The sequence below is a fragment of the Balaenoptera physalus genome, assembly GCF_965194825.1.
Source record: "Balaenoptera physalus genome assembly, chromosome: 4".
Taxonomy (NCBI): domain Eukaryota; kingdom Metazoa; phylum Chordata; class Mammalia; order Artiodactyla; family Balaenopteridae; genus Balaenoptera; species Balaenoptera physalus.
In genome coordinates, this window is record NC_138891.1 from 65127600 (window position 1) to 65141259 (window position 13660).

Here is a 13660-nt window from a genome sequence, read left to right on the forward strand (position 1 = left end):
TTGCCTAATGAGTGAGCCTTTTGTTTGGTACCAAGGCCAGGCTCCATCTAAAACCTCACAGAATTGTTGGACGCTAATGAATCAGTGCACTGAGAGTCCCACTGAAACACACTGGACTGAGAAAGCATTTGCATGTCTTGGGCACCATCTAAGATGTTCATAGTAAGGTTGATTTGGGGACACAGGTTGGAGAACTGAAGCAAGGTTTAAAGGTGTTACTTTCACCAGGTAGAATGCTGGGTCAAAATAAGCAAGCTAAAACCCAACAGCAATTTTTAAAATTGTATTTCATTTAAAGTAGAAAATAACCCATTGCAAAACTGCAGATGAAGTGGTAGATGGGGGTAAGGAAGTGGGCAGAATGGTGGGAATAGGGCTCAGCAGAAGTTCCAATGAAAAAGAGCTCATGAAACTAGTTGGGTCCAAGATTCAATGTGAGCAAACGATGTGGTTCAGGAATGGAGAATTAGACTCAATCTTGGGCTGTGTAAATAGGTGGGCATTTTCAGGAAGCGGAGTGGGCAGATTTCAGGAAGAACTAGTTCCCTGATGTGGATACTTAAAGAGCCCTGGAGGGGCGGGTTCAGTTCTATGCCATATTTTAAGAATGGCATTGACAAACTAGAGCTTGACCAGAGTGGAGATTTAAACCTTCCTTATGAGAAACAGTGTAGAAATTAGGAAATATGAGCTTGGGGAAGATTTTTGGGAAGATGTGATAGTACCTTCAAATACCTGAAGGCCTATTGTGTACAACTGGTACTCCACTGGTCAGCTGCCCTGGTCAGCTACAGAGTAAGCAGAAGTCAGCAGAAGAAATGGGGGTGAGGTACTCCACCAGTCAGCAGAAGTAAGCTGAGGGATGGAGGGAGGGAAGAGTTGAGGGTTGGCCTATTTTGACCTCACCACTGGGTTGGGGGAGGGGAGAGAAGAGCAGAATCAGGTTTTGGATTGAAAATTTCCCTGGCAGACTAGAGATGCCTTGTGTGCGGGAGGGATGCCTTCTCTAACAGTCATCCCCAGTGGTGGAGCGGCTGTTTTAAGGTACCGGGTGAACTCTCCATTACTGGGAGTGTTCACAAAGAGGCTGGGCATCCAACTGCCAGGGGGTCTTGGTGGGAAGTTGAAAGAGAGAGAACTATTTTGAGACTCAGTTCAGTCCACCAGTGTTACCTTCCAAATAGATTCAGAATTTAACCACTTCTTACACCTGCAATGCTGCTACCCTGGTGCAAGTTACCACCATTTCTTGTCTTGCTTATTTTAATAGTCTCCTAACTGGTATCCCTGCTTGCATCCCTACAGTCTAGACTCAACGCAGCAGCTAGAGTGATCCTGTTAGGACCTAAGTCAATCATGTCACTCCTCTGCTCAGAATCTCCAATGGTTCTCTACCTCTCCAGAGTAAAAGAGAGAAAACCCTTTCAATCACCTGTAAGGCTTGATAATGCTTTGCAAACGCCCCATCCCTTCTCATTACTTCTCTGATCTCATCTCCTGTTACTCACTCCAACCTCATCTGTTCAGTCATCCTGTTCCACCCACTCCGGCCTCCTAGTTAATCTGCTAACATTCCGGGCATCCCTCAGGACCTCTGCACTTGCCTCTGCCTGGAAGGTGCTTCCCCGTGACTCACTCCCTTCACCTCCTTCAAGTGTCTGTTCAGATGTCCCCTCCTCAGGGAGACCTTCCTTGGCTCCTCCAGCTAAAACTGCAGCTCCCTCCAATACTTCCTTTCCCTCCTTTATTTTCCCTCTAGCACACATCTCTATCTAACACATACTTGACTATGCTTTGCAGTGTGTGTGTTTGCACTAGAATGAAAGCATCATGAGGGCCTGGATCTTTGTCTGTTGGCTCACTGATACACCCACCCCAGTGCTTAGAACAGTAGCCTGACATATATGAGATACTCAGCCTGACATATATGAGATAATATGTGTTGATCAAATGCTTGAGAGTCTGTGATTCTCTGGTGGTTCCCCCGCATGACCCAGCTCACGGAACTGCAATGTGGCTGCAGGGATCCCATAAAGACACTCTGGGGTTGAGTGGGAACCGGGATGATGCAATTGGTCTAGTGGACTGGTTCCCTTTCTTCCTCCCTCTGGTCTGACTCAGCCCCGTGCACTTCAACCTCAGAGCCTTTCTGTTAATGAGTCCCATCTCTCGCACTGCCAGTCATGAGGACAGGGCCTGTCTGATTCTCTTTGCCTTTTCTCCTCTCTGCCGTCTTCCTTTTCCATCCTTCTTCTCATTCTATGACCCCTGACCTGTCCCTGCCTCTTCCTGAGGGGAGGTGGGGATGAGACTCAGGCTTTCCCAGGTGTGGTGGGATGGGATCATGTGCTCAGAGCAGACAGAGCCAGACTCCTAGAGCTAGTGCCCTGGGGTATGAGAGGAAGGCAAGGGTGACGGCAAAGCACGCCAGCAGTTACCTGCCTTTCTCCTGTCTTCTTGCCCTGGTCTCGCTGCCTCTCCCCATCTCCTCTCCTCCACCCCTGGGCTTCAGCAGGAAATTACAGGGGGAATTTCTGAACCAGCTGGGAAGTTAAACTAGATGAGATACTAAAGCATCTCCCCAACCTGAGATTTTGCGATTTGAGCTTCTGGAATGAAAAAGCAAGTTGGAGTTCACTCTCCTCTGGGCGGGCTCTTTGGAAGTAGAAGGCAGGGGGTTCTAGTCATCTCTGCAGCTCATATTGAGACACTGCTATTGCTATGAAGATGGAGCTGAGAGTGTTCGGCCTCTCCCTTCACCTGTTTCCCTCTCCCCCACCTTTCTTGGATCTTGGAGGGATATTTGGAGAGCTTACCGCTTGGTCCAGGAGACCATTCTCATCCGAATCATAGAGACGAAACATGACTGCAAGAAACACAGAGGTGAGGCTTGAGATGTCCTCCGGGTACCAGGGGTGGGCAGAGGCTTTGCTGCTGCCAGTTTTTAGATCAGTTCTGACCATCACTGGAGTGAAGTCCGTTGCAGCCAGCTCACCCACCCTCCAAGGCACAGAGTCTGACTTTCCTTACAGTGGGAAGAGGGAGGAGAACCAAGCCACCTGACTTCTGGGACTGTCTAAGCAATAACTCTGCAGCTGATGAGGTCTGGGTCACGAGCGTGATTCCCTGTAGAGCATTCACACCTCTCAGCATCACGGGAACACAACTCAGAGCAGATGCCCTGCTGGTGGTGGGGCAGAGGCACCACAGTTATAGACGGGACACTGCTTCTACTGCACACAGAAAGGGTGTGGGGTTAGGCAGGTTCAGACCTTGGTCCTGTCCTACCACCTCTAGGGCATCACATAAGTCATTTATCTTCTTTAGGCACAATTTCTTCATCTGTAAGATGGAGATTATAATAGTTTCTTTATCCTAAGTTTTTTTCAAATGAAGATTAATATGTCAGTGATATGCTAAATCTATAGCACTTGGAATGTAGAGAGCACTCAACAGATGTTATTTATTTTTATTTTCTTTCATTAATGAATATTTATATATGGCATTTAATATGTACAACGTACCATCCTATGCACCTTATCATTATTACTTATTTAATCCTCAATAATGCTATGAAGTAGTTATTATAGAAGTTATTATATTTCTTTTTCTAAAATGTCTACACGCAATTCAGAAACATCCTCTACCATGCTCTAGTTGTAGAGAGGTGATGGAAGATAAAGATTTGGGAGTGAATTTTGGGCAAAGGACTAAATGTTCATTTATGGGATTTGGAAACTTGCCATATCATCCATCTAAAAGGTAGAGATCCTGTCTGTGGTCTCAGAAGTAAGCAGGGTGGGGAGCAGAGCTGAATACATCTTCATTTCCCTCCCATCCTTTAAAACCCTTCATCATGCCTGTGTTCTCTGTGGCTGACCCTTCCCTTGTGTAACTGCTCTGGACCTCTTGGGATGTACCCACAGGGTCACAGCATTCCTGTTCATTTGCCCTTGTGTTGTCACTTCCTTCTATGTGTTTTATGTCTCTGTACCCTGTGTTTATTCAGTGGTGTCTCTGGTTGGAGTTTAAGTTATTTAAAAGTCATGGGCTTCCGATTCTTTGGTCAGAGACACTCTGGGCCCAGGTGGCTCTAACATGGAGCCCTCTTTGGCGCCACTGTGCATGAGGAGTAGAATGAGAAAGTGTGAGCAAGCATCCTATTTTTTAGCAGCATGGCCTTGGGCAAGTCATTTAACTTTTCCATGCTTTCTTACATATAAAGTGAGAACAATCATGTCAACCGTCTAGGGTTACTGTGAGGTTAAAATGAGAAAATGCATTTAAAGTGCTTAGCAAAAATAAGGTGTTCAGTGATGAGTTATTATTGTTATTACATTGATGATGGGTGGGATTTCAGGCTATCATTTCCCAAAAAAAAAAAATACATGCTTGGTTATTTAGAAAAAAACCTTAACTTGGTTTCAATCACTAAAATCAGAGATGATTTGAACTTATTTAATTTAATTTTTTAAAAAAAGAAAACTTTATAGGACAAATGACCAAGTTTCTGCAACAAAAAACTGTAGGGAAAAAAATAAGCAAAAGATTAAGAGAGACTAAAGAGACGTAGTAACAAATGGCAATGTATGGACCTTACTTGGATCCCAATTCAAACAAACAGTGCTTGAATTGTTCCCCAAGTAAGGGACAATAATGAATACTGACTGAATATTTGATAATAGTAAGGAATCGTTTTCTTTAGATGTGATTGTGGTATTGTGGGTATATTTAATAAAAAGTTATATTATTTTAGAGGTACATACTGAGATATTTACAGATGAAATAATATGATGTCTGGAATTTGCTTCAAAATAATCTGGGGCAGAAGAAATGAGTGGGAGGTATAAATAAAACACGACTGACCACAAGCTGGTAATTGTTGAAGGTGGTTGATGGGCACACGGAAGTTCTTTGTAGTCTCTACTTTTATCTGTGTTTGAAATTTTCTGTAATAAAAAACTTTTAGAAATACAGTTTCTTTTCATTACCATTACAGGACTCAGTCTGAGAGGCATTAATACGAGGAATTTGCCACATTTGCTCCTCTCTGGTAGTTATGAACAAATATAATGCCTGAAACTCAAAATCCAACTGAATGTGGGAAATAATTTGACATTTCCCTTTTAACATTAGTCAGAAGAAACAGAAATCTGGTACATTTGCTTCCAAATTAGCATTAAGACTTGTAATTGTTAACACTTCAAACTTATGGGGGAAGTTTTAAGCTGGCTAAGAGAGCAAACTGTTTCATTTTGTTTTGGGCAAGGGTTAACCTTTGCCAGACTTTTCCTAATGCTTAAGTTTCATTGACTAGTCCGATTATTAACTGGAATTTTGACTTTTGCTATAATGTGTATGCTTTTCCCTCAGTGTCTACTAAGATCCCAAGAGATGCCAAAACAATATATATTTTTAACAAGGTCCTACCTGTTATCTGTTTCAAAGTTTGCCTGTAGGCTCGCAAAGGTCAGCGAGACCGTCCCCAGAGTGAGTCATCTGCCAGACTGCAGGCTGCTTCAGCCACTGTGGGCTTTCCTTTCTGCCCCCAGCTATTATTCTCCTTCTGAAGACATGTTTTTGAAACCAAGCTCAACTCCCTTAATTAACTAGCCCTCTTTCTCAAGAGGCCAAAACACTTGGGGTGGGGGTGGGTGAAGACATGGAAATAAGCTATAACAAGATAGAGGTTGATTAGATCTCAAGAAAAAAAGAGTTCTTCATAGTTAAACAGTTGCTTGGGCATGGAATAGGGGAAGGAAGATAGATGTTGAAAATCTTCCCTTGAAAAATCTTCTAAGAGGAGGCAGCAGCTTTCTGATTGGAGGCTTTCAGGAAATCCTGCCAGCAAAGGAAGGGAGTCTTCACCCTTTGCAGAGACCCCTTACCTTTCCAGATCTTGGTTCTCAATACCAAGGTCTCAAATGCACCTTCCACCCTATACAACTGGTACTGTGTTCCAGGGCAGATTCTAGGAAATATTCATGTCACTGCTGGTGACAGGGCAGAAAAGCTCCCCCAGGGAGGCAGGACCCATCCCCAGGATCCCAGCTCAACCTCCAGCCTGTTTAGAACAATAGACAGGACACTAGCTCTTCCTCTAGGAAAAAGTCAAAGCCCCTTGACAGGGTGCATACTTACACTCTAGCTTATCCTGAGGTCTCCCGGTTTCCAGCAAGGACAGGTAACACATGACATCCTTCAGGTACACTATGGGGGATTCTGAGCCTGAAGACTGAGCAGCATGGTTTCCCAGGGGGGTCACAGATACTTGGTCTTTAGTTGGCACTTGCTTCTCAGTGATCTTTGATTCTGTGGCAGGCAAGAGGAAAGCATCCAAGGACACAATGTTTAGTAAACATGAAACCCTTTGTTGCCCCATTCTTTTCACGGTAAAGACACAAATTTTATGAGTGTCTTCAAAAGCATGGATTACATAGATATGATCAAATCAGTGGCCATAGAAATCCAGTTTGTAGAGTTCATACTTTCTGAATGAACCCCATTCTGACCCTTTTAAGAGTCTATAGCCTTATAAGAAATTCACCAATGCTCTGGGAATTTTAAGAAAAGATGATAGTGATTTTTAGTAATATCAATAGCCAACAAGTAAATGTCATTTAGCCTAATTTTGGGGGGAACACACCCAATTTGTAGAGGTAATTTTGTCTGGGATTCCAAAAGTCTAGACTATTGGTTATTTACCAACATACTGTTTTACAATTTTCTTCTCAAATGCATTTAAAGATAAATAAAAAGATGAAAGTTCGAAAGAGAAAACTGGGATTGACAACTAATTTCCAGAAACTAGGAAGAATTGTGACTTACTGAAAGCCTAATCAGTTGCATAAGGAAAGTATAGAGAGTGGCTTATCATACCACAGGAATAGAGTGAGTCTTCCCTCTGAAATTTTCCTTCTCATAGGTAGGAAGACTGTCTCTTTGCCCTCTGGTTAAGAAATATGATGTTATTACTAACCAGAAAACCAGGCACCAATATTTTACGTGTGAATCATACTCTTTTGAGGCACTTTAAGGGCTATCTCTTTTTCCCCAGCCTCTTTATATCCATGGTCTCAATATCAAATAAGAGGATGCAACTCAGAGAAAACACAGAAAACAGTAAAAGGAAGACTGGCAGTGGAAAATCTAACCCAAGTGTTGTACCACCAAATAATAGAGTGCTGAAGCACAGGCAGAGGGAGAGATAGCCTTGCTGGTACTGCCTGCTGGGGAAAGCAATGCCACCAGTACACTCTTTATTCAGAGAACCAAAGTGCCAAGCAATAGCAAACAGTTCAGCTCAGGACAAGAGAGCTGTGCTAGATGAAAGCCTACCAGGTCCTAGGGGTTAGGCTGTGGTTTGAGAAGGGAGTTAGCCATCACCCAGATGGACAGTGGGTGAGACCAAAGGCCACTGACATACTCTGTATGTTACAAAGGGTCCTGTGAAGAGACCAAGATGGGACCCATGAAACAGAGTTGCAAAACAAGGAAAGGAAGCTTCATCATGAAGTCTCAGAGGACAAGATATCTGGAAATAATTTCCTATCGGACAAGACCCTCGGTAGGTTGCAAGAAGGTGTAACCTCTATTAAACAGGAGCAGAAAGCCTCAGGGGTGAGCAAGTTAAGATGAAAACACAATAGGATGAGATAACAAGGATAGTGAGGTAGGGGAAAACTGCCATGAAATTACGTATGCAACAGAAGTATTAAAATCATCACTGGGGGAAAAGTTAGGGAAAAACTTAACTTAATAATGTATAAGACAAAGGTGAAAAATTCTGTGTATAGGGTAGCCCATTATGCCCCAAGTTACTGTTATATCCTCAAATTATTCATCCATTAAAACACTATTAGAATGACTTCTATGCTGACTAAACTGGAATAAGAGGGACCAGATTTACCCTCCTAGTGATGCAACTAAAAAAACTGGACAAAAGATATGAAACAATGGTCCATAGGACATTGCATATGGCTAACACCAAAGGGCAATCCCAAGAGATGGGAAACAAATGAGGTGATCCCTACAAATGCCACATCTTACTGACTGGAAAGAGTTTCTAGGCTGTGGCACAGGGAGGGGAAACCCAGGCAGATCCTGGAAGTCTCTCTGAGTTGCAGAGATGGAGTTGGGAATCTGGGGAGCCCAAGGTGACTGGAGTTCACAGAGCAGAGCACTGAAGAGGAGGGAGCTGCACAGAGGGAACTCCAGCTGGCTCTGCAGAAGGTCCCTTTGAGTAATAAGCAGAGAGTTCCCTCAATTATTCATCTGAGTAGTGATTAGCACAGATGTGTGAGGAAACTACCTGAGGCTGGGGAAGGAATCAGGATGAGAGGGAACAATCCCTGGAAGGCATAGAGAACTAGGCATAGTGTCTATTCCCAGCAATCAGAGTAGAAAACTCCCATAATTCATGAATCATTGAGTAGAGTACTTAGAGAGTTTTGCCTTGCTAACTGGGCAAAATTAGCCCTAGAAAAAAATGCCTCCCTGGTCCTACCTAACAAAAGCTTGACCCAAAAAGGTCAACCTACCACCAAACCAGCTTTACAACAAATGCTAAAGGAACTTCTCTAGGCAGGAAACAGAAGAGAAGGAAAAGACCTACAATAACAAACCCAAAACAATTAAGAAAGTGGTAATAGGAACATACATATTGATAATTACCTTAAATGTAAATGGATTAAATGCTCCAACCAAAAGACATAGACTGGCTGAAGGGATACAAAAGCAAGACCCATATATATGCTATCTGCAAGAGACCCACTTCAGACCTAGGGACACATACAGACTGAAAGTGAGGGGATGGAAAAAGATATTCCATGCAAATGGAAATCAAAAGAAAGCTGGAGTAGCAATTCTCATATCAGACAAAATAGACTTTAAAATAAAGACTATTACAAGAGACAAAGAAGGACACTACATAACAATCAAGGGATCAATCCAAGAAGAAGATATAACAATTGTAAATATTTATGAACCCAACATAGGAGCACCTCAATATATAAGGCAAATGCTAACAGCCATAAAAGGGGAAATCGACAGTAACACAATCATTGTAGGGGACTTAAACACCCCACTTTCACCAATGGACAGATCAACCAAGATGAAAATAAATAAGGAAACACAGCTTTAAATGATACATTAAACAAGATGGACTTAATTGATATTTATAGGACATTCCATCCAAAAACAACAGAATACACGTTCTTCTCAAGTGCTCATGGAACATTCTCCAGGATAGATCATATCTTGGGTCACAAATCAAGCCTTGGTAAATTTAAGAAAACTGAAATCGTATCAAGTACCTTTTCCAACCACAACACTATGAGACTAGATATCAATTACAGGAAAAAAACTGTAAAAAATACAAACACATGGAGGTTAAACAATATGCTACTAAGTAACCAAGAGATCACTGAAGAAATCAAAGAGGAAATAAAAAAATACCTAGAAACAAATGACAATGAAAACACGATGGCCCAAAACGTATGGGATGCAGCAAAAGCAGTTCTAAGAGGGAAGTTTATAGCAATACAATCCTACCTCAAGAAACAAGAAAAATCTCAAGTAAACAACCTAATCTTACACCTAAAGCAATTAGAGAAAGAAGAACAAAAAACCCCCAAAGTTAGCAGAAGGAAAGAAATCATAAAGATCAGATCAGAAATAAATGAAAAAGAAATGACGGAAACAATAGCAAAGAGCAATAAAACTAAAAGGTGGTTCTTTGAGAAGATAAACAAAATTGATAAACCATTAGCCAGACTTATCAAGAAAAAAAGGGAGAAGACTCAAATCAACAGAATTAGAAATGAAAAAGGAGAAGTAACAACTGACACTGCAGAAATACAAAGGATCATGAGAGATTACTATAAGCAACTATATGCCAATAAAATGGACAACCTAGAAGAAATAGACAAATTCTTAGAAAAGCAGAACTTTCAGAGACTGAACCAGGAAGAAATAGAAAATATAAACAGACCAATGACAAGCACTGAAATTGAAACTGTGATTAAAAATCTTCCAACAAACAAAAGCCCAGGACCAGATGGCTTCACAGGCAAATTCTATCAAACATTTAGAGAAGAGCTAACACCTTCTCAAACTCTTCCAAATTATAGCAGAGGGAGGAACACTCCCAAACTCATTCTATGAGGCCACCATCACCCTGATACCAAAACCAAACAAAGATATCACAAAAAAAGAAAACTACAGGCCAATATCACTGATGAACATAGATGCAAAAATCCTCAACAAAATACTAGCAAACAGAATCCAACAGCACATTAAAAGGATCACACACCATGATCAAGTGGGGTTCATCCCAGGAATGCAAGGATTCTTCAATATATGCAAATCACTCAATGTGATACACCATATTAACAAATTAAAGAGTAAAAACCATATGATCATCTCAATAGATGCAGAAAAATCTTTCGACAAAATTCAACACCCATTTATGATAAAAACTCTCCAGAAAGTAGGCATAGAGGGAACTTACCTCAACGTAATAAAGGCCATATATGACAAACCCACAGCCAACATTGTTCTCAATGGTGAAAAACTGAAACCATTTCCACTAAGATCAGGAACAAGACAAGGTTGCCCACTCTCACCACTATTATGCAACATAGTTTTGGAAGTTTTAGCCACGGCATTCAGAGAAGAAAAAGAAATAAAAGGAATACAAATCAGAAAAGAAGAAGTAAAGCTGTCACTGTTTGTAGATGACATGATACTATACATAGAGAATCCTAAAGATGCCACCAGACAACTACTAGAGCTAATCAGTGAATTTGGTAAAGTAGCAGGATACAAAATTAATGCACAGAAATCTCTTGCATTCCTATACACGAATGATGAAAAATGTAAAAGAGAAATTAAGGAAACACTTCCATTTACCACTGCAACGAAAAGAATAAAATACCTAGGAATAAACCTACCTAAGGAGACAAAAGACCTGTATGCAGAAAACTATAAGACACTGATGAAAGAAATTAAAGATGATACAAACAGATGGAGAGATATACCATGTTCTTGGATTGGAAGAATCAACATTGTGAAAATGACTATACTACCCAAAGCAATCTAGAGATTCAATGTAATCCCTATTAAACTACCAATGGCATTTTCCACAGAACTAGAACAAAAAAATTTCACAATTTGTATGGAAACACAAAAGACCCCGAATAGCCAAAGCAATCTTGAGCAAGAAAAATGGAGCTGGAGGAATCAGGCTCCCTGACTTCAGACTATACTACAAAGCTACAGTAATCAAGACAGTATGGTGCTGGCACAAAAACAGATCAACAAAAACAGATCAAATATAGATCAATGGAACAGGATAGAAAGCCCAGAGATCAACCCACGCACATATGGTCACCTTATCTTTGACAAAGGAGGCAAGAATATACAATGGAGAAAAGACAGCCTCTTCAATAAGTGGTGATGGGAAAACTGGACAACTATATGTAAAAGAATGAAATCAGAACACTTCCTAACACCATACACAAAAATAAACTCAAAATGGATTAAAGACCTAAATATAAGGCCAGACACTATAAAACTCTTAGAGGAAAACAGAGGCAGAACACTCTATGACATAAATCACAGCAAGATACTTTTTGACCCACCTCCTAGAGAAATGGAAATAAAAACAAAAATAAAGAAATGGGACGTAATGAAACTTAAAAGTTTTTGCACAGCAAAGGAAACCATAAACAAGATGAAAAGACAACCCTCAGAATGGGAGAAAATATTTGTAAATGAAGCAACTGACAAAGGATTAATCTCCAAAATATACAAGCAGCTCATGCCACTCAATATCAAAAAAACAAACAACCCAATCCAAAAATGGGCAGAAGATCTAAATAGACATTTCTCCAGAGAAGGTATACAGATTGCCAACAAACACATGAAAGGATACTCCATATCACTAATCATTAGAGAAATGCAAATCAAAACTACAATGAGGTATCACCTCATACTGGTCAGAATAGCCATCGTCAAAAAATCTACAAACAATAAATGCTGGGGAGGGTGTGGAGAAAAGGGAACCCTCTTGCACTGTTGGTGGGAATGTAAATTGATACAGCCACTATGGAGAACAGTATGGAGGTTCCTTAAAAAACTAAAAGTAGAACTACCATATGACCCAACGATCCCACTACTGGGCATATACCCTGAGAAAACCATAATTCAAAAAGAGTCATGTACCACAATGTTCATTGCAGCACTATTTACAATAGGCAGGACATGGAAGCAGCCTAAGTGTCCACTGACAGATGAATGGATAAAGAAGATGCAGCACATATATACAATGGAATATTACTCTGCCATAAAAAGAAGTGAAATTGAGTTATTTGTAGTGAGGTGGATGGACCTAGAGTCTGTCATACAGAGTGAAGTAAGTCAGAAAGAGAAAAACAAATACCGTATGTTAACACATATATATGGACTCTAAAAAAAAAAAAAAAAAAAAGGTCATGAAGAACCTAGGGACAAGACAGGAATAAAGATGCAGACCTACTAGAGAATGGACTTGAGGACACGGGGAGGGGGAAGGGTAAGCTGGGACAAAGTGAGAGAGTGGCATGGACATATATACACTACCAAACGGAAAATAGATAGCTAGTGGGAAGCAGCCGCATAGCACAGGGAGATCAGCTCGGTGCTTTGTGACCACCTAGATGGGTGGGATAGGGAAGGTGGGAGGGACGGAGACGCAAGAGGGAAGCGATATGGGGACATATGTATATGTATAACTGATTCACTTTGTTATAAAGCAGAAACTAACACACCATTGTAAAGCAATTATACTCCAGTAAAGATATTAAAAAATTAAAAAATAAAAAAGTAAAAAAAATTAAAATGACCCACGTTTGAAGTTAAAAAAAAAAAAAAAGGTTCTGAAGAACCTAGGGGCAGAACAGGAATAAAGACGAAGAAGTAGAGAATGGACTTGAGGACACGGGATGGGGGAAGGGTAAGCTGGGATGAAGTGAGAGACTCGCATGGACATATATACACTACCAAATGTAAAATAGATAGCTAGTGGGAAGCAGCCGCATAGCAGAGGGAGATCAGCTCGGTGCTTTGTGAACACCTAGAGGGGTGGGACAGGGCGGGTGGGAGGGAGATGCAATAGGGAGGGGATATGGGAATATATGTATACATACAGCTGATTCACTCTGTTATACAGCAGCAACAAACACAACAATGTAAAGCAATTATACTCCAATAAACGCATTTAAAAAAAAAAAAAGGTCAAACTATTCCAAGTAAACCTAAGTGTATCCCAAAACAAAGCTCAAGAATATTTATAGGAATGCAAAAATATCTAGTACAAACAATGTAAAATTTTCAAAGTTTGGCATTCAATAAAATATTGCTACGTATGCAAAAAAGAAGAAAATGTGAACAACAGTAAGGAGAAAAATCAACTGAAATGGATCCAGAAATGATAGAGATGATATAATAGACAAAACGTTTAAAATAGTTATTATAACTCTATTCCATATATCTAAGTAGCTGGAAGAAAGATTGAACATGTTAAGTAGAGACATGAAAGATATTTAAAAATGCCCACATCAATTGTCAAGATATGATATACTAAATGAAAACTACAAATATACTGAGCGGGATTAATAGC

General features: G+C 40.6%; 1 protein-coding gene across 4 annotated transcripts in view; it reads right to left on the minus strand.

Annotated features, from left to right (window-relative positions):
- DGKG (diacylglycerol kinase gamma) overlaps positions 1-13660 on the minus strand; it is a 165933-nt gene that overhangs the window by 121584 nt on the left and 30689 nt on the right. For all 4 annotated transcript variants that reach the window (XM_082461454.1, XM_082461453.1, XM_082461452.1 and 1 more), the window contains exons 5-6: positions 6142-6312; positions 2817-2866 (exon numbers count right to left, since the gene is read on the minus strand). In XM_082461454.1, the coding sequence (XP_082317580.1) occupies positions 2817-2866; positions 6142-6312 (221 nt within the window). The remainder of the gene's footprint in view (positions 1-2816; positions 2867-6141; positions 6313-13660) is intronic.